The 21,207-nt window shown below is 35.5% G+C and overlaps 4 protein-coding genes across 4 annotated transcripts; all 4 read left to right on the plus strand.

Annotated features, from left to right (window-relative positions):
* Positions 1-847: 847 nt before the first annotated feature.
* LOC147550600 (potassium channel AKT1-like) lies at positions 848-6,231 on the plus strand. The gene is made up of 11 exons (XM_086666541.1): positions 848-1,333; positions 1,578-1,943; positions 2,104-2,161; positions 2,269-2,586; positions 3,087-3,332; positions 3,418-3,516; positions 3,679-3,711; positions 3,798-3,983; positions 4,105-4,299; positions 4,430-4,505; positions 5,061-6,231. Exons 1-11 carry the CDS (start codon positions 1,155-1,157, stop codon positions 5,918-5,920), a joined length of 2,616 nt encoding a protein of 871 aa, XP_086522667.1. The 5' UTR covers positions 848-1,154; the 3' UTR covers positions 5,921-6,231.
* Positions 6,232-7,229: 998 nt separating this feature from the next.
* On the plus strand, positions 7,230-10,672 carry LOC147550601 (EG45-like domain containing protein). The gene is made up of 3 exons (XM_086672524.1): positions 7,230-9,965; positions 10,061-10,364; positions 10,516-10,672. The coding sequence occupies exons 1-3, from the start codon at positions 9,836-9,838 to the stop codon at positions 10,520-10,522; spliced, it is 441 nt and encodes a 146-aa protein (XP_086528650.1). The 5' UTR covers positions 7,230-9,835; the 3' UTR covers positions 10,523-10,672.
* Positions 7,231-8,814, plus strand: LOC147550602 (uncharacterized). The gene has a single exon (XM_086672523.1). It carries the CDS (start codon positions 7,231-7,233, stop codon positions 8,635-8,637), a length of 1,407 nt encoding a protein of 468 aa, XP_086528649.1. The 3' UTR covers positions 8,638-8,814.
* Positions 10,673-11,661: 989 nt separating the features above from the next.
* LOC147550603 (uncharacterized) lies at positions 11,662-12,746 on the plus strand. Its single transcript, XM_086668477.1, has one exon. The coding sequence runs from the start codon at positions 11,662-11,664 to the stop codon at positions 12,556-12,558; it is 897 nt and encodes a 298-aa protein (XP_086524603.1). The 3' UTR covers positions 12,559-12,746.
* Positions 12,747-21,207: the final 8,461 nt, after the last annotated feature.

Genomic DNA, 21,207 nt, shown 5'->3' on the forward strand with positions numbered 1-21,207 from the left:
ATACATAATTTACGTATTTGTTTCATAATTTGTATTCGATTTGTATTTATGTATGAGTAAAAATGAAAACAAATGCTGCTTTAATGTTCCCAGAAAAATATACTATTTCCAAAACTGAAAGTTAAGTGAGAGAAAGTGATATATATTAACCCCCAAATCACGCTAAATTGATCCTAGATTGATTCAGATAATAGGAAAGAGAAAATTTGATTTCCAAATCTGTTTAGAGGAGAGAGAAATTATGATTTGTTTCTATCTTTTTTTTTCTAATAAATCTCCATATTTTTGGCTAATAAATCTTCATATTAAATCTGTAAAGAAGAGAGAGAAAATTGATTTGGGAAAGTTTAGATTTTGTTTCTAAACAGATTATAGAAGAGAGAGAAATTTTCGTGAGAATCTAACCGTTTTTTCCTAAATTTATCCTAAAATCAAGGTACATTAAACCGATTGAAATCCCAAATGAAGTAGGTTTAGAGAGAGAAAGTGTCTTTATGAAGATTGGTATCCAATCTGTTTCGGCTGAATAAAGATCCCCCACAAATCACGCCCACGGGTTTTGGGAAAGTTTCCTAAAACCCTCGTAAATTCAAAAAACCCGGGGTTTTTTGATTTGGGATACATTTGGTATTACCCAATAAATTAGCCATACTTTATACCCTTCTTGTAAAAGGACCAAAAATCCATAATCTAAGAAGAATGGTCTATAGACCTATTATCAAATTAATTTTGGTCTATATACCCATGGACTCTAAATTTTAATGGCAAATTTCTTTAACGAGATTCGATCTCACGACCTCATAAATTTAAAAGGGGTATCCAACCGCTGCACGCCTGCACCCAAAAGTGGTAGACTATTGTTTGCTTGAATATCATAGAAGGGTAACATTGTCTTTTACGAATTGAGGATGAATCGTGTGGGGTCGGACGGAAGGGTTTTCTAACATCGGCAAAGTCTATGCCGGGAGGGAGTTCTCTGTTATATATAAGGGGAAGAGAATTAAAACTGAAGAAGACTAACATTGAGGACAAAATATATAGAGAGAGAAAGAAGAGAAGAAGAAGAAGCTAGAAGCTAGAGAGAGAGAGAGAGGAAGAGAGAGAGGGAGAGAGGAAGAGAGAGAGAGAGAGGGAATAGGTTGAGGGGAGCAGAAATGGAGAATAGAGGGTTTTGTAGAGTAGCAATGTGTGGTCAAGAGATAGAGCAAATGTCAATTGATGGTGGAAGTAATTACAGTATCTCTAATGGTGTTTTACCATCTCTTGGTGCTAGAAGTAATCGTCGAATTAAACTCCGCCCATTCATTATTTCCCCTTATGATCGTCGTTACAGGTTTCTCTCTCTCTCTATACCTTCCTCTTATTCAAAATCTCCTTATCTTAATTAATTATTCATCCCCTCTTGGCGTGTTGTTTCAGTTTAACCCTATATTGACTTTAGAGATTATTTATGCAAACAAATTTCTTAGTACTATAAAATATGGTTAAAAGTTTCTTTTTTAGATTTTGTATATGAATTGGATTAGGGGAACTTCACCTTCACCTAGTTGTAATATAGATTCAAATTTTTGTTGCAGAGTTTGGGATGGATTTTTGGTCATTCTTGTTCTTTATACAGCTTGGATATCACCGTTCGAATTCGGGTTTCTTGGAAGACCTAAGGGAGGTCTTGCTATTGCAGATAATGTTGTTAATGCATTCTTTGTAGTAGACATTATTCTCACCTTCTTTGTTGCTTATTTGGATAAAATGAATCACGTACTCGTCGATGAACAAAAGAAAATTGCTTCTAAGTATTTGAAAACATGGTTCCTACTTGATGTCTTATCTTCAATCCCCTCCGAACTAGCTCAAAAGATGGAGCCTGCATCTATGAAGGACTTTGGGTATACCAATTTGCTTCGTCTTTGGCGTCTTCGTAGAGTCAGTGCTCTCTTCTCTAGGTAAACTCTAAACGTTGAAAGAACATGACACCAATGTGGAAAGAATTTATAGCACATACAGTTTCTTAATTTATAACTCAATATTAGTTGGTTTAGTGATTTTGAAGCGATTATACACTGTGATCTTGAATCGTAGATATTCTTCTTCTTTTTTTCACAGATTCGAGAAGGACAAAAACTTTAACTACTTTATGGTTAGGTGTTTGAAGCTTATCGGTGTGAGTTACTTTGAGAAATATCAATCTATTTCCGTGAAACTATGATAGAAAGGCGAAATTTCCTTGGCGATTAGCTATCTTACTAATGTTGTGTACTCTCTTTGTAGGTTACTTTGTTTGCAGTTCATTGTGCAGCGTGTTTCATATTTCTTATTGCTTCGCACAGTAAAGACCCATTAAAGACATGGATTGGTTCATCATATAGTGACTTCCAGCAACGGGGCATATGGATGCATTATTCCACATCGGTTTATTGGGCCATTACTACTCTCACAACGGTTGGATATGGTGATTTGCATCCTGTGAATACTTCGGAGATGATTTTTGACATTTTTTACATGCTCTTCAACCTTGGTTTAACATCATATCTTATTGGAAACATGACCAATTTGGTCGTCCACGGGACTAGTCGAACTAGAAAATTTGTAAGTAACGTTTTTTCTATACGTGTTGCTTTTTTCATCTAATATGAACTTTAGAGCTATTAAATTGCAGAAGAGTTAAGAACTTTGATTGGTTCTTTTTTTCACTTCATCTTTTCCTGTACAGTTGCCTCTTATAATTGACTCTTTTTACAGTTCACATGAATCCAGTGCCCTCTTACCCATCCTAGATGTCATGAAAAATCCATCCCGTGCTATATATTTAGTATGTTTCATTTAATAAAAAAAAAGGAGTACTATGCTATAAGCTTGCTCATTAACAACAAATATATTGATGACACATATACAATACCAACAAAGTTTGCTTATCTTTTAATCTTTATCAAAACTTTGAATTACCAGGACTAGGAAAACCGAACTCTTTATGTACTGTTTTTATGTGGGTGTTATCTACTATATAGTTTGCTTATAACGCCATATTTTTTTAACTTTTGATGCATGCCTTTCTTATCTTCTCTTTTGATTTGTTTTTGGAAACATAGAGAGATACCATTCATGCTGCCACAGGTTTCGCACAAAGGCACCAACTTCCATCTCGTCTTCAAGATCAGATGCTTTCTCATTTATGTTTGAAATTTAGAACTGATTCAGAAGGCTTGCAGCAGCAAGAGACTCTCGATTCACTACCTAAAGCCATCCGATCAAGTATTTCACACTTCCTCTTTTATACTCTCGTCGATCAGGCGTATTTGTTTAACGGCGTATCAAACGATATTCTTTTCCAGCTAGTAAGACACTCCTAACATTATTAACTACCGGTGTTTTTTTTTATGTTTCTCTTTACCTCATCATCACCTCATTTTTAAAATGAAGGTCTCAGAGATGAAACCCGAGTATTTTGCTCCCAAAGAAGATGTTATTTTACAGAATGAAGCACCAACAGACTTCTATCTACTTGTCACAGGTGCAGTGGTAAGTACTTAACTTCTTCTTCTCGGGTTTGCAGAAACCTTGATGCCACTAACTTTAGAATTGAAGCTCACTATTGTAGACTATAATCGTTTGTCTACACAGAGGGATCTGTTTTTTGAGGTCTAATAAATCACCTGCCTCTAATATAAGTCTTCCTTGTAGGAATTTTTGGTCTTCAAGAATGGAGTAGAACAGGCAAGTCTAATTGTTAAATCTTCCAATTAATTACCGCATCATATAAGGTCAAAGTATTTTCCCTAAGATTATCAACATTCATGCAGGTTGTGGGAGAAGCAAGGAAGGGGGATCTGTGTGGGGAGATTGGGGTACTTTGTCACAGACCACAACTCTTCACAGTTCGCACCAAAAGATTGAGTCAACTTCTTAGGTTGAACCGAAGTACATTCCTGAACATTGTTCAGGGAAATGTTGGAGATGGGACCATAATCATGAATAATCTCCTTCAGGTGAAAAACCAACAAGTCCTTGTACATTTTTTTTGAAAAGGAGTATCAATGTTACAGATTCACTTTTACTCAACCGTGGTAAATTTGAGATATTTGAACACAATGTCATTGGATTGAGCAGCACTTGAAAGAGATGGATGATCCAGAGATGAAAGGAGTTTTGACGGAAACAGAGAACATGCTTGCTCGGGGTAGAATGGACCTTCCATTAACTTTATGTTTTGCAACAATTAGAGGAGATGATCTTCTGATGCATCAGTTACTAAGACGTGGTTTAGATCCTAATGAGTCCGATAACACTGGTCGAACCGCTCTGGTTTGTAACTTTTTTTGTTTTTTTTCAAATAATTTCTCTGTTTATGTTTATCTTTTGTTTCTTTATTTTTATTTGTATGTTTAAACAAAATTAAATCATTATATTTTATCTGCTGTCTGTTCATTACCAGCACATAGCAGCTGCTAAAGGGAGTGAAAATTGTGTAGTCCTCCTACTAGATTATGGAGCTGATCCTAATAGCAGAGGTATCCTTATTTGTCTTAGTTTGAACCTAGTTTTCAATCCTTATCTCCATTTTTGGTTGATTCTTTCCCAATTGCTCTCATGTTACATTATATAATTCGTTCTTCAAAAACTATGATCCTTCATACATCATATCATAAACCCCATTTTTAAATTTCGTTATCATATAAAAATACCTCATTGTTTTCATGAAGTCCACTCTGTGTTTACTTTATTTATACATCATATGTTTTTCGACTTTATATTTTTATAGGCTGACATCCCATTTTTAAATTGTAAGCCTGCACTTTTATGGTTACTTATCTCCCAATGTCAACTATGAATCCTTCAACTTCCTTCCTCAATGATTCTCTAAATGATCGACTAATAATTACTTTGTTAAATATTCGATATACTATTTTGTTTTCGCAATTATTCTAATAACGCAATCCTCTTCTGATCTAGTATGTCATCTTAACGGCTTTGATTGATATAATCTAATTGATTAAAAGATGGAAAAGTTTCTATCGAGAATTACATCCTACAATTTTACCAGGTTACTATTCTTATTTTTACAGATGTCGAAGGGAATGTTCCTCTTTGGGAAGCTATACTAGGTAAGCATGAGGCAGTGATCGATATCTTAATTCAAAATGGTGGAAACCTTTTCTCTGGCGATGTGGGACAATTTGCTTGCACAGCAGTGGAACAAAAAGATCTAGATTTACTCAAGAAAATAGCCGAATATGGTGGAGACTTGAAAATCGCAAGTCGAGAAGGAAGAACTGCACTTCATGCTGCTGTCTCAGAAGGAAACCTAGATATGGTGAAGTTTTTATTGGAACAAGGAGCAGATATCGATCAACAAGGTAATGGATGGACCCCAAGAGAACTTGCAATTCAACAATCTCATGAAGAAATCATAAAACTCTTTCAATCCAAGCAAAAACCCGAACAAGAATCAGCAATTTCCGTGGACTCGGGCGATAAGCTCGTTACGAGCTATAGAAGTCAACCTACAATTCCTCCATTCTCATCTGCAAGCATAACTCCTCCCATGGATGTTATAAGAGGAACTCCTCAGAGGAAAAAAACTAGCAACTTTCATAATTCACTATTTGGTATTGTGTCAGCTGGCCAACAAGGTGACATTAGCAGGCGAGTTTCGCCAAGTAGTCCCTTAAATGCAGTTCACGATTCACCCCGGCTTTATCCTGCTAGAGTAACTATAAGTTGCCCTGAGACGGGTGGAAATGCAGTTAAAGTTGTTTCTCTGCCGAAGTCTCTTGAAGAATTAGTTGGAGTTGGTTCTACAAAATTTGGATTCTCAGCTAGCAGAGTCATAACCAAAGATAGAGCTGAAATTGATGATATAGGATTGATTAGAGATGGTGATCATCTAGTTCTTGTTAGTGATAATTGGATTGAAACATTTTGAACAAGTGAAACTATAAAAATGTAGGAGGAGGAAGCATGGATAACAAGATCCTAAGTTTTCGGGTAGGACAAGCTGACTAGTACGCCAAGTGGCAAACCTGACGTGTATTCCTATGCCAGATGGCATCCATATTTTATCCAGAATCGAGCTGAGCTGGACAAGTGGAGGATGTGCAATTGCTTTTGATTTTTATCCTAAAAATTTTCATTTTGAGTTACTTGTAAAAGATAAAAGGCAATGAAGATGAGAAATGTAAATAAGAATCCAAAAGAAGAAATAAAAATACATGATACTTGAGTTTCACAAATAAATCGAAAGTAAGCTCCAAATAGTTTGTGTTTCTTACTCTATATTATGAATCTGAAATCAGATAAATAATTCCATCGAAATAAAAATGTTTTCATGGAATATATTCTGTAGAAATATTATATACTAATTACTTTTAAGTAGTTCTTAATATTCTTGTAATTGGCGAAGGGCCACTCTTATTAAGTCTTATAATCTTGGAGAAGTCGATTTAGCTCCACACAACATAAATTAGGCGTTCAATAAGATATTTAACTACTTAATACACTCATGCTTTGTCAACCTTCATATTGCTCACACTGATCGTTATAGTGGAAATTTTAAGATGACAATGTAATTTCAACAATCTATACATTGAATCGGTTAAAATCTTTCGTATGTTATTTATCTGTCTGAAATCTATTTCAGAACACGTATCTATTTTATTTTTTTATTCACTTCTATCTGCCTAAAATCTAATTTTTTTTATGAAGCCTAAAATCTATTTCAGCACAAATAATTGTGATTCTTTTCGACACTATAAGGAGATTTACCGTGCGTTTGTATTAAGGTTTTGAAGCTTCACTAAATGAAACATTTTTGACAAAAAATAACATTTCCAAGAGATGTTTTTTTTGTCAAAACAACATTTATTCATAGGTAATTACATTTCAAAAGATATTGATTAAAGTAAAAGAAAAATAATTTTTGTTGCAAATAATAAAAAAGAAATTGCAATTAGGGATTTTAACCTATCAACCATCTCTACCTTCTTCTTTTTTCAACAAAAAAAAAATCTACTACTTTCTTGTTTGTAGAAAAAAAAAAGCTGGAACTTTGGAGGATATGTGGGATGGAAGTTTCAACCATTCACAACAATCACAGGTACTCTATAAACCCTAATTCCTTTCTTCTCTTCATTTTTCTGTCTATTCCCCCCTTTTCTCTTCTAAAAACCCTCTGCCCCAGCATAAACCCTAGTCCTACGTCTTTGTTTTCCATCAAACCCTAAAACCCTAGCTTTAATGGTGACTTTGATTTCGCGTCTCATTTGGAGAAAAATCAATATTCATCATCGCAGTTATACCCTTTACTCCATTCAATCGATTTCAGTGTCTTCAGTTACATTTTCGTTGTCTCCAGCTAAAAGAACCAGTACTCGATCTTCTTCAACTTCTTCACCTTTTAATTTCCCTCCTAGAACTTCAGTTAATAGAGAAAATTGTGATTTTGATAAATCTCGACCAACTAGAAGCAAATTTAAGCATGAATTTGATAATCTAAGACACAATGAGGAAAGGGAAAAGATTATTCAAATTGTGGGTTTGATAAAAAATGAGGAAACTGATATTGAATCTAAGTTATATATGATGGATTTAACTCTCTCTTACGTTTTAGTTAGTGAGATATTTGGGATTTTGAACCATAATAGAGTTTCAGGGTTACGTTTTTTTCGGTGGATTAACGAAACTCAGTTTGATTTGAAGCGAAATTCGGAGTTTTGCAGCTTGATTATTGATAATCTTGGTAGAATAGAAGATTATGAATCAATGCTAATTGTATTGAAAGATTTTTCTTCAAAGGGTATATGCTTAACCGAAAAGGCGTTTGCTTTTTTACTTGTTTCTTGTTCTGATGGATTTGAAGTTAGGGTTTATGTGAAGAAAGTCATTGAAACATTAAACATCGCTGGAGGTTCATCTCGTGGTTCCGGTATCTATGCCTTGATTAAGATGTTTTGTACTTTGAATTACTTTGATTTAGCCATCTATGTGATGGAAGAAACAACGAAAAAAACTTCTTACTATAACGTTCTTATTTGGGCTAAATGTCGATATAGCAAATTTGAAGAAGCTCAAGAGTTATTCGAAGAAATGAAGAGATTTGGGTGTGACCCGAATTCGAACTCTTATAATTACTTACTTGGTAGTCTATGTAAAAATGGAAAAATCAGTGAAGCTTGTAATCTAGTAGATAAAATGGATGAATGTGGATACCTACCCGATGCAATAACCTTCGAGATATTCATATATCATGCTAGTAGACATGGGAGATTGGATTTTGCTATTGAGTTCCTCAATCAGATGATCTATAGAAATCTAGAACCTCGGTTAACGACTCATGCAGCTTTCATTAAGGGTTATTTTCACTCTAATAGGTTTCACGAGGCGTATAAATATGTTATCGATATGTCTGCTAAATATAGGTATACGGGTAATGTGAATTACAGTTTACTTGCAAGTCTTCATCATAAAAAGGGAAGATTGCTTGAAGCTCGAGAGCTTCTTGTCATTATGATCGAGAAGGGACTTAAACCCAATTTTCCGATTTATATCAAAGTATTGAAGGATCTTCATAAATCAGGTATGGGACATTTAGTTGCAGATTTAAAGAATAGATACTCAAAGTTCAATTCAAGTACAAAAGCTTAGCGATTTTGTGCTTCGTGTAAAATTAGGCGGATATTCATTTTCAAGGTTTGTCATGTAATTCTAGATCAAAAGGAGATTTTCTAGATGAACTGGATAACATTTTTTTGCCGTCTAGACTCTAGAGCTGTAAATTATTACCTCAATGAGCATATAATGAGGAAGAAGCAATTCATTTCATAAGTTTCTCATTTTCCACTCAGATTTCAATATTGGAATTTTGAGTGTGTAAAAAAAATTACTTGCTGACTTGTTTTCTCATAACTTTCCTTGTAATGCTTGCTAACTTGTTTTCTCATAGCTTTCCTTGTAATACTTGCTAACTTGTTTTCTCAGTCATAGCTTTCCTTGTAAATTACCTGCTCACTTGTTTTCTCATAGCATGGGAATCATATTCTGCCGGAATGGGATTCCCCTTTAAAGGGGTAATAGCAAATCCAGAAGTAATAGCAAACCTCCGGAATTATGAAATTTAATATTTTTGGGCCTATCGCCTGTCAATCCTAATATTTTTTACCTGGACAAAAGATTAAGTAAATTAATTTTGGGCTCCAAATTAGAGGATCTAAAACTATATACCCAACGTTTCTTGTTCAACATTTTTAGCAGTGATTGGGGCCGGTGACCACCGCCTTCTTTGACAACAACCACCGTATTCATCTTCTGTATCACCTCTTTCCATCTTCGTCACGACCAAATGTTATTCTTTTGCCGAAAGCCAGATCTACTTGACAATCCATTAGGGCAGAAAAAGATATAAAGACAATACTGAAAAGTTAAAGCTAAATTGTTTGCCGAAACGTAGAAACACAAAAAGAGAACAATTTTTTGGCATTTCTTCTAACTTAGGAAGTCACACATAAAGCTAGTCAAATTTTAGAGGGCTTATGACACCGTATTGATATATCAATATCTTCGTAATGAACTATTGTAGTCAATATAAAAAAAAAAATGTTCTTTCACTGGATTTCAATATGGTCACAATAATACCAAATGACAGACCTAAATGAGGGACCATTTAGATAGCCTTGGGAATCCTTCAACTTTGAACAACCTTATCTCTATGTTTGAATAGTCTAAGATACCATATTTAAGTAAAGACAGGGAAGTAGGTATCTTTTTCTTGTTGCAATGGTTTCCCATAAGCATCTACTAGTATAAGAGAGAGAGAGAGAGAAGTCAATGGTTTCTGAATAGTGTAATGTCAACAAATACTTATCATCTCCTTCACCTCCTTCAATGGCAGCTTCTCTTCATCCTTCCTCTCATCTTCATCTCCTTCTCTATCGCTGACCTCGGAACCGCTTCAATCTATACTTCCCCATATTTACGTAAGTGCAACCCACACACCCAAATTCAATAAATCAAACAAATTTTGTTCCGTATTCTATCCATCTTGACAATTTATTAACTTTTCTTATCTTAGCAACCGCTTGTTATGGGAATGATGTGAGTCAGTTTCCAGTGAACAATCAATTTGCAGCTGCCAGTGAAGGAATTTGGGATAATAATGCTTCTTGTGGAAGACAATATTTAGTTAAATGTCTTAGTACCTCGCAAGGAAATTGTATTCCGGGCGTTACGATTCAGGTGGGTATCGTTGACCGTCAACTTACTTCAGTCTCCCGTCCGTCTGTCCCTGGTTCAACTATGGCTCTTTGTGAATCTGCATTTAAAATGATTGCTGATGTTTCTGGGCCACCGACCGAGATCAACATCGAATTCAGACAGTAATCCTCGCTCTCTTTCACTTTTTTTTTCCCCCACAAACTAATATAGTATTTGTGTATCGAACTTGAGACTCAGAGAGTGGGATCCAACTTGGTAACTACTCCTATGATAATTGTAGGAGTTGATTGGGTTTTGATATTTGATGTGCAGGGTTTAATTGGATGAAAAAGGTAGATTTGGAAGAAAAGAAGGAAATCAATTATAAATGTACTTCCACAAATAATTTTGTGGCTCTTTAAGATTGGAATTTGATTGGATTGTATACAATATCTAATATATGAACAATTCTTTATTTTTACCCTGTTTACATGAATTCTTCATTCCTAGCTTCCATGTTCTTTCTTTTCCTTGAATAATTAGAGAGTTTATTTCTCCCCTTAATGTGGGTAAGAAATATATCAAGGATTTTTGTAAGGTAGACAATTGAAGGAAGAAAATAATACCTAATGATATACTTCTGGAAGAGATAGGCTCTTCAAAACCTAAAAAACAACAAATATCGACAATCTATTGAAACTAAGCTTACTAAGCTTGTGGATGAGATAGACTCAATACTACGCTGTACTCATTTTAAAACCCAAGAACGTGAGGTCTCCACAATGTGTTCAAACTAAAACAAATATAGCGAGACTAAGGATGGGAGGAACAATCCAAGTCATTTCTACCCAAAATATTGAATAATACAATTTTCTTGTATATAGAAGAGTATTAGATAACAAGTCTATTTATGGATCAACTATTCATAAGTCATAACCATTCTTTTTAGGACTACTAAAATCAACATCATACCATTTAGACCTTGTCAATGATATAGGACAGGTTACCAATGGAAAAAGAAAATTAGTCACTTGCACATGGCAATATAATTGCAAGTGTGAACACTTTGAAATGTGTGAAAATTCCAAACACATCACAACCAAGTAATTTGAAGATGGTCAAGAATTTAATATCATTTGACTAGAAAGGTATTTTCATCAAAAAAAAAAAAAAGACTAGAAAGGTACCTTTCATCTCAACATGATTAATTAGGTGCATTTTTTCCTATTCAATCATGCAAATGGAGAGTTGATGTAGAGTACAGTGAATGAACTAGAAGCCCATAGTTCTTCAAACTAATTTCAACACAATCGTGATTACATCATATCTTAATGTCAGTTAATCGTACCAGATTTAAGTATTTAAAATATAGATAAGTTCCCTAATGAAGCTCTAAAACATACGATATTTGGTTTCGATTAAATAAAGTGTAAGAGGCAGTTTTTGGTAGAGGCGGTTTAGATGACAATTTGATTTCAAATGGGAATCGGCAGTTTAAATGCAATTGGCGGTTTTAGGCTTATGGCGGTTTCAATGGGTTTGAACTTAGGGTTTGCTTTTTTACCTGTTTCTTGTTCTGATGGATTTGAACTTAGGGTTTATGTGAAGAAAGTCATTGAAACATTAAACATGGCTGGAGGTTCATCTCGTGGTTCCGGCATCTATGCCTTGATTAAGATGTTTTGTACTTTGAATTACTTTGATTTAGCTATCTATGTGATGGAAGAGACAACGAGTAAAACTTCTTACTATAACGTTCTTATTTGGGCTAAATGTCGATATAGCAAATTTGAAGAAGCTCAAGAGTTATTCGATGAAATGAAGAGATTTGGGTGTGACCCGAATTCGAACTCTTATAATTACTTACTTGGTAGCCTATGTAAAAATGGAAAAATCAGTGAAGCTTGTAATCTAGTAGATAAAGTGGATGAATGTGGATACCTACCCGATGCAATAACCTTCGAGATATTCATATATCATGCTAGTAGACATGGGAGATTGGATTTCGCTATTGAGTTCCTCAATCAGATGATCTATAGAAATCTAGAACCTCGGTTAACGACTCATGCAGCTTTCATTAAGGGTTATTTTCACTCTAATAGGTTTCACGAGGCGTATAAATATGTTATCGATATGTCTGCTAAATATAGGTATACGGGTAATGTGAATTACAGTTTACTTGCAAGTCTTCATCATAAAAAGGGAAGATTGCTTGAAGCTCGAGAGCTTCTTGTCGTTATGATCGAGAAGGGACTTAAACCCAATTTTCCGATTTATATCAAAGTAATGAAGGATCTTCATAAATCAGGTATGGGACATTTAGTTGCAGATTTAAAGAATAGATACTCAAAGTTCAATTCAAGTACAAAAGCTTAGCGATTTTGTGCTTCGTGTAAAATTAGGCGGATATTCATTTTCAAGTTTTGTCGTGTAATTCTAGATCAAAAGGAGATTTTCTAGATGAACTGGATAACATTTTTTTGCTGTCTAGACTCTAGAGCTGTAAATTATTACCTCAATGAGCATATGATGAGGAAGAAGCAATTCATTTCATAAGTTTCTCATTTTCCACTCAGATTTCAATCTTGGAATTTTGAGTGTGTAAAAAAAATTACTTGCTGACTTGTTTTCTCATAACTTTCCTTGTAATGCTTGCTAACTTGTTTTCTCATAGCTTTCCTTGTAATACTTGCTAACTTGTTTTCTCAGTCATAGCTTTCCTTGTAAATTACCTGCTCACTTGTTTTCTCATAGCGTGGGAATCATATTCTGCCGGAATGGGATTCCCCTTTAAAGGGGTAATAGCAAATCCAGAGGTAATAGCAAGCCTCCGGAATTATGTATTTTAATATTTTTGGGCCTATCCCCCGTCAATCCTAATACTTTTTACCTGGACAAAAGAGTAAGTAAATTAATTTTGGGCTCCAAATTAGAGGATCTAAAACTATATACCCAACGTTTCTTTTTCAACATTTTTAGCAGTGATTGGGGCTGGTGACCACCGCCTTCTTTGACAACAACCACCGTATTCATCTTCTTTATCACCTTTTTCCATCTTCGTCACGACCAAATGTTGACAATTCATTAGGGCAGAAAAAGATATAAAGACAATACTGAAAAGTTAAAGCTAACTTGTTTGCCCAAACCTAGAAACACAAAAAGAGAACAATTTTTGGCATTTCTTCTAACTTAGGAAGTCACACATAAAGCTAGTCAAATTTTAGAGGGCTTATGACACCGTATTGATATATCAATATCTTCGTAATAAACTATTGCAGTCAATATAAAAAATAAATAATAATGTTCTTTCACTGGATTTCAATATGGTCACAATAATACCAAATGACAGACCTAAATGAGGGACCATTTAGATAGACTTGAGAATCCTTCAACTTCGAACAACCTTATCTCTATGTTTGAATAGTCTAAGATACCATATTTAAGTAAAGACAGGATAGTAGGTATCTTTTTCTTGTTGCAATGGTTCCCCATAAGCATCTATTTTCTTTTTGAAACGTCCATAAGCATCTATTAGTATAAGAGAGAGAGAGAGAGAGAGAGAGAGAGAGAGAGAGAAGTCAATGATTTCCCATAGGCAAGTTGAATAGTGTATTTTCAGCAGAAAAAAGATTTGAATAGTGTAATGTCAACAAATACTTATCATCTCCTTCACCTCCTTCAATGGCAGCTTATCGTCATCCTTCCTCTCATCTTCATGTCAAACGATTACATCTTCTCAAATAGTCGAATATTTCATCTTCCCCGTTTAGTCATCTCACACTTCTCTGCTCACATCTCTTTCTCCCTAACTTCAAACTATAACGACCCTCTAATCGCGAGGAATAATACTTGTGGATTCCAACAACCTAATAAAAGCAAACTACATGTCCAACGAAAACGAGCAAAGTCACATCAAGATGATGTTAGTGAACGAATGGCTTCGAGTCTTGAAGAACTAGTTCAGAAAAGTGCAAATGATTGGTGTAAAGCACTTTATGATATTCCTGATCTGGACTACTCGATGAAAATGAAAGGGGCAAAATTTTTAAAAACACCAGAGCAGAAAATGATGTTTACCATGATGAATATAGATGAGCGAAAAAATTGGATTCTATCTGAGCTTGATAAATGAGAGGTTAGATTTTAAGGTTCAACATTTATTTTGATTTGTTTATATGCTTTAAATTAAACTAGACTAGGTATAACCCGTGCCATGCCCTATGGGCACGGGCAATCCTTCCTAGTTCATTTCAAGGAGTTCGAAGATTATAAGAATGAATTTTATAGGTGTTATTTTATTGGGTTATTTCCCTAATGGCCCCCTACTTTGTGACCAGCTTCCCGCCTGGCCCCCTACTTTACAAAAAATACCCATATGGCCCCCTTCCGTTATAACACCGTCACTCTCTCTCCTCCATCATGTTTTCTCTCTCTGCCAACTCACGCCACATCATCTGTTACGCCACCTCATCACATCTTTATCAATTTTAAAGTTTCAATAAATGTTGTTGATAAATTAAGAAAAAAAATGGTTAAGAGAAAAAAAAAACTATGAAAAACGAAAATAAGTTGATAAGCATAACATCGAAGAGGTATAAGAGATCAAAGAAAAAAAAACAATAAAAATAAGGGTAGTTGTGTACTTTTAAATCCGAAAAAGGAGGTATCCCTGATATTCAATTAAAAAAAGGTATATCTAATTGGACATTAGTGATGAGGGGTATCTTTAATTACCCCATTAAAATTTTTTTGACTCTAATCAGGTGGGTATCTTTGACCGTCAAGCTACTTCCGTCTCCCGTCCGTCGGTCCCTGGTTCAACTATGGCTCTTTGTGAATCTGCATTTAAAATGATTGCTGATGTTTCTGGGCCACCGATCGAGATCAACATCGAATTTAGACAATAATTCTTGCTCACTATCTCTCACTTCTTTGTTTTGGAGAAAGTAATACAATATCTATGTACCGAACTCGAGACTTAAGAGAGTGGGAACCACCTTGATAAACACTACAACGATATTTGTAGAAGTTGATTGGTTTATTTTTGTTGTTGAAAGTGGAGTTAATTGGATTTGATATTTGGTGTGCAGGGTTTAATTGGATGAAAAAGGTGGATTTGGAAGAAAAGAAGGAGATCAATAATAAATGTACCTCAGAAATAATTTTGTGGCTCTTTGAGATTGGAGTTCGATTGAATTGTATACAATATCTAATATATGAACAATTCTTTATTTTTACCTTGTTTACATGAATTCTTCATTCCTAGCTTCCATGTTCTCTTTGTTTTCCTTGAATAATTAGAGAGTTTATTTCTCCCCTTAATGTGGGTAGCAAATATATGAAGGATTTTGATAAGATAGGCAATTCAAGGAGGATAGGGAAGACATGAAGGATTTTGATAAGATAGACAATTCAAAGAAGAAAACAATTCAAGGAGGAAAATAATACCCGATGATAAACTTGTGGATGAGATAGGCTCTTCAAACCATAAAAAGCATTAGATCTCCACAGTTTATTTTTATTTTATTTTTGAGAAATCCACTACGATTAGTTGTTACAAGTGATTGATATGTCATTAAGATGTGATAAGCACGAAAACCGCCTAAATTAAACCAATAATTAAAGAGGCCTAAAGTCCGACAACATCTACTTTATTTAGTGCCTAAATTACATGGAATAAATATTGGTGATAAACTGCTTCCACTGAGACTCGATCCCAAGACCTCATAGGCTCAAGAAGGATGTCCTATTAATAGGGCTGAGAAAACGGTCCAGGAACCCGAGACCGGACTCAATCCATCCAGACCGTTAGTACCGAAGACCGAATGGGACTCGAGTCGGGCATACCTGGCTCGTTCCTTCGGGTTATAGTGGGCGGGACTCGGACAAGACCCTCAACCCGAGTCCCGACTTAATATGACCGCCGGTTTAACGTCCGCCCGACCGTCCACCCGGTCGTCCGTTAGTTACCTGAACCCGTAAACCTGCCTAATCAGAGTTCGCCCGACCATAACCCGAAATTATTTGATTGATCCAACGACCGAGGAATCGGGGGGAGACCTCAGCCGTTGGATCAGAAGGGGCGTCATGTTAAAAACCCTAGAACGCCCCTCTTTCTCTCTGAGTTATTTACGCCTCCTCCCTCTCTTTGATCTCTCTCCGTCTCTGGTCTCTCCCTTCTCTTCTTCAACCAAGAGCCTAATCTCCTAAACCAACCGAAACCCTAAAGTTCTAAAGCCTAAACCCTAAGATGATCCGAAGATGAAGATGTTCTAAACCTAAACCCTAAGATGATCCGAAGATGAAGAAGTTCTAAAGCCTAAACCCTATAATGATCCAAAGTGTATTTTTATCTGCGATTTTTTATTTCTCTCTCTATATATTTTTCTGTAAAAGACATGTTAACTGATAATATTAAGGGTTATTTCCCAAATGGCCCCCAACTTTGTGACCAGCTTCCTGTCTGGCTCCCTACTTAAGCAAAAATATCCATATGACCCCCTTTTTCAGTTATCTTTAACTTTCCATTACTCTCTCTCTCTCCTCCATCTCATTTTCTCTCTCTTTCTCTCTTTAAACACTTCGGCGAAGGGAAATCCTTCGCCGGAGTTCGATCTATTAAAAAACAGACCTTCACCGTCTGTTCAATAACAGATCTGTCTGTTCTTGAACAACTCGAACTTCGGCTAAGGGTTTCCCTTCCCCGGAGTGTTTAGAGAGAGGGGGGAGAGAATTTAAAAAAAAAAATAGAAAGAGAGAAAAAAAAAGTTTGAAGGTCGCCGGCCGGCGATCCTGTTGGTGAAGACGATGATGTGGCAGAGAGAGAAAGTGAGATGGAGGAGAGAGAGTAACGGAAAGTTAAAGATAACTGAAAAAAGGGGGCCATATGGGTATTTTTGCTAAAGTAGGGGGTCATGCAGGAAGCTGGTCACAAAGTTGGGGGTCATTTGGGAAATAACCCTAATATTAACCAACATATGGTAAGAAATCAACAGATATGTTCTCTCTCTCTCTCTCACTCTTTGTTCTCTTTCTATATCTACAACTCTAGAAAGGTTCTCTTTATAATCAACACATATATTATGAATCAACAAATCTGCTGAAATCATGAATGGTTCTCTTTATATCATTTGTTAATCTATTCATTTCATCTACAAAGCAGATTTGGACATGTATTGATTAATTCATTTAAAAGAAAAACCCTAGTATTGTCCATCTACAAACTTGTTCTTCTATTACTAGATTTGTAAAAGTCAAGATCTATATATTTGTTCATCTCTATTGACTCAGTTCTAAAAAACCCTAAATTTTTTTCACTCTTTTAGACTCAAGTTCAAACCATAAATTTCACAGGTTACTCGGAGTCCGGTCTGCCCGCGTCTGCCAAAACTCGATCGGGCTCGCGGGCACTAACGGGTTGCGGACACCTCAAAGGTGGAAAATGACCAGCCCGAAGATCATTAACGGGCTCAAAGTATGTGAACCTGATCCACCCGAGACTGAAATAAAATTGCCCGTGGGCGTCTGAGCCCAACCGATTCCCACCCCTACCTACCACTACACCAAAGGGTGATGGACGATCTCGATAATCTATTGAAATTAAGAGCATCTCCCATGGGACACTTTAACAAACACTCTAAAAGTCCTAGTTATGAAGTGTCAATAAAGATTATCTTTCCTAAGCGTCAATATAGAGACACTCTAATTTCGTTTTTCTCCAATTGAGATCTCTAAAATACCTCTGCTTAATGCACACGTCACTCTTCAATTCAATAGATAAAAAGCAGTTTAAAAGCAAGAGTTTTCATTTGTTAGAATTCTAAAGTGACACCGAGAGAGTCTCTATTAATAAGTGTTTCACGTCATCATAGAATGTCTAGTAGAGTGTCCCGTTAGAAAAACTTTTTTCAACAAAATCTCTAAAATTCCTAAGTGACACTCTGACTGTTAGAGTTTAGGTGTCCCATTAGAATGCTCTATGAGATAGATTCAATACTCATTTTAAAACCTAAAAAACACTAGGTGTCCACAATGTGATGAAACTAAAACAAATATATGATGCAGAGAAGACTACTGTCCGGAGGACAACAAGATTGTCTAAAAAAACAATCTTGTCATTTCAACCCAATATATGGTCTGACAACTGGATCCCTGAAATAAATGGAACGTTGATAAACAACAACAACTCCAATCTAACCAAAGTGGCTCAGCTTATCACGAATAACAATTGGAGTAATGATGCACTCAATGCCAACTTTGATTCCAATACTCAGAACCTCATCAGAGCCATCCCGGTGAACAACGAAGGTAAAGATCAACTCAAATGGAAGCTCACCAAATCGGGTAAATTCACTGTTGCATCTATGTACCATCACTTAAGCACCAATAATATCACCCAGAATCCTAGCTCTCATAACTGGAAGTTCATCTGGTCTCTCCCGACCATTCCACGTATCCAAATCTTCATATGGAAAATTTGTAACAAAGCTCTCCCTGTTAGAGAGAGAATTGGTAAATACATTGATAACAACACTAAATGCCCAAATTGCATAAACACTGAATCTATTGAGCATGCTCTATTACACTGTGCTATAGCGAAAAATATATGGTTCAAATTCAATATCATCTCAGAGAATATCACGTCCATTGAGGAGTGGATCTTCTCGTGGGAAGAAAATCCTGACCTTTGTTATACGAAAGAGAATATTCACTTTACTACTATCCTATGGATCTTATGGAAAATACGATGTGACCACTGTTTTCAACATGAAATCAATGATCTCCATCAAATTATCAAAATGATAGAAAACTTTCCGAAATATAACAAAAAACCCGAGAAAAACAACCAAAAAACCAAAGAAAAATGGCAGCCTCCGACCAATGACTTTATTAAGATTAATGTAGATGCATCGTTCTTAAATGTAACATCCAATACGGGAATCAGTTTAATTGCTCATGATGTAGAATCAAAATTTATAGCAGCGCAAGTCAAATCAGCGAGAGCGAGAAACAGTGAAGAATGTGAAGCCATGGCAATCTTATTCGGTTTAGAATGGGCGAAAGCAAAGAATCATAAATCAATAATCATTGAAAGTGACAACATCAATCTCATCAAACACCTTCACAACAAACATCATACAATTAGCTGGCAATCTCATATCCACATCAGAAGAATTCAAGAAAGTAGAAAAGAATTCGATGCGGTCCAATTCAAATACACAAGGAGAGAACTCAACTCGAATGCAGACAAATTAGCGAAATGGGCAAGGAAAAGAAACAAAAGCAAGACGTGGAAGAATGTTCCTTGTATTTTAGTTGATAAATATTGTAATAACGTTTTTATAAATTAATGCAAAGCTAGTTCAACAAAAAAAAAAATTAAGGGGGTAGTGGAGCGGGACTTTCACAGACTTTCATAGACAAAATGTCCCGTAGACATTTCAAGACATTTCGGATGACTTATTATAGACAACATGTGTTCATAGACATTTTCAAGACATTGAGAGTTTGTAGACAAAATGTCTTTATAGACATTTCAAGACATTTGATCCATAGACAAAATGTCCTGGGGACATTTTAAGATCTTGCGTCCACTGACAAAATGTGTAATGCATATTATATTTGTGCTAATAAAAAAAAATTCGACTTTTGTAGACATCTGTGAATATTTGTGGACATTGATGGACATTTGGTAGACATTTATTATTTTAATATTATTATTATTGTTTAACACATGAAATAATATATTTATACTAACATTTCAAACATATATTTTTCGACTTTCGTAGACATCTGTGAATATTTGTGGACATTGATGGACATTTGGTAGATATTTATTATTTTAATATTATTATTATTTTTTAATTACATGAAATAATATATTTATACTAACATTTCAAAAATATATTTTTCGACTTTCGTAGACATCTGTAAATATTGTGGACATTGATGGACATTTGGTAGACATTTATTATTTTAATATTATTATTATTGTTTAATCACATGAAATAATATGTTTATACTAACATTTCAAAAATATATTTTTCGACTTTCGTAGACATCTGTGAATATTTGTAGACATTTGGTAGACATTTATTATTTTAATATTATTATTGTTGTTTGATCACATGATGGACTTCAAATGTCTCTTTTTTTTCAAAGACATTTTGGCTTCCAAATTTGTCCCAAATCCTTCACAAATCCATCAAACTATGAAGTCCACCAAAGTCTGGGACATATTTTGTCTACAATCGAATGCCTCGGACTTTCATAGACTCTCAAATATCTGGATTTGAATGCCTCAAACTTTCGTGGACTCTCAAATGTCTGGATTTGAATGCCTCAGATTTTCGCGGACTCTCAAATCTCCACGAAAGTCTTGCCCCCCTCCCCTCCCCAAGATCAACATCGTATCATCAAAATTAATGACTTGCACATGGCAATATAATTGTAAGCGTGAACAACTGAACACTATGAAAGAAGTAACATCCGACGAGGGTGAGCCCCGCAGAGAGTTTTTTGAGGAGAGAGAAGGTGCCGGCTGACGTAAGCAAGGCGACCGACCATCTTCTTCCTCCTTTTCACTTCCAAAACCCAACCTCATCTATGAAAGTATCAATATAGTTATCATTAAGCTCTTAAATCACTCATGCAAAGATAGGACAGGAAAGGAAACGACAAACTCAAGCTTTCCTTGAACCATTATTAATCTAAGAGTCAGACAGGTGAAAAGAAAAGTTAGAGAAAACCAAAACACTTATTCTCCTCGAGAAGAGAAGAAAGCCTGGAGAAGGATCTTGGAAAGGAGCGAGCAGAAGATTATACGGCGGTTATCCAGAAGGTAATCTTCTTTCTCCTTCATTAATTACATTTGTAGTATTTTCATTTGATTAACCAACATGTGGCGTAACTAACTCCATAACCGAGAAGGGCTACTCTGTAAACCTCACGCATGCGCCGGATTCATAGGGATATCGGACGTTCGGCCTTCCCTCATTACGTCTGTTCTAGGGTTACTCCAAGTGG

The sequence above is a fragment of the Eschscholzia californica genome, unplaced genomic scaffold (genome assembly GCF_041429995.1).
Source record: "Eschscholzia californica isolate CP2 unplaced genomic scaffold, dmEscCali1.0.p SCAF_3, whole genome shotgun sequence".
Taxonomy (NCBI): domain Eukaryota; kingdom Viridiplantae; phylum Streptophyta; class Magnoliopsida; order Ranunculales; family Papaveraceae; genus Eschscholzia; species Eschscholzia californica.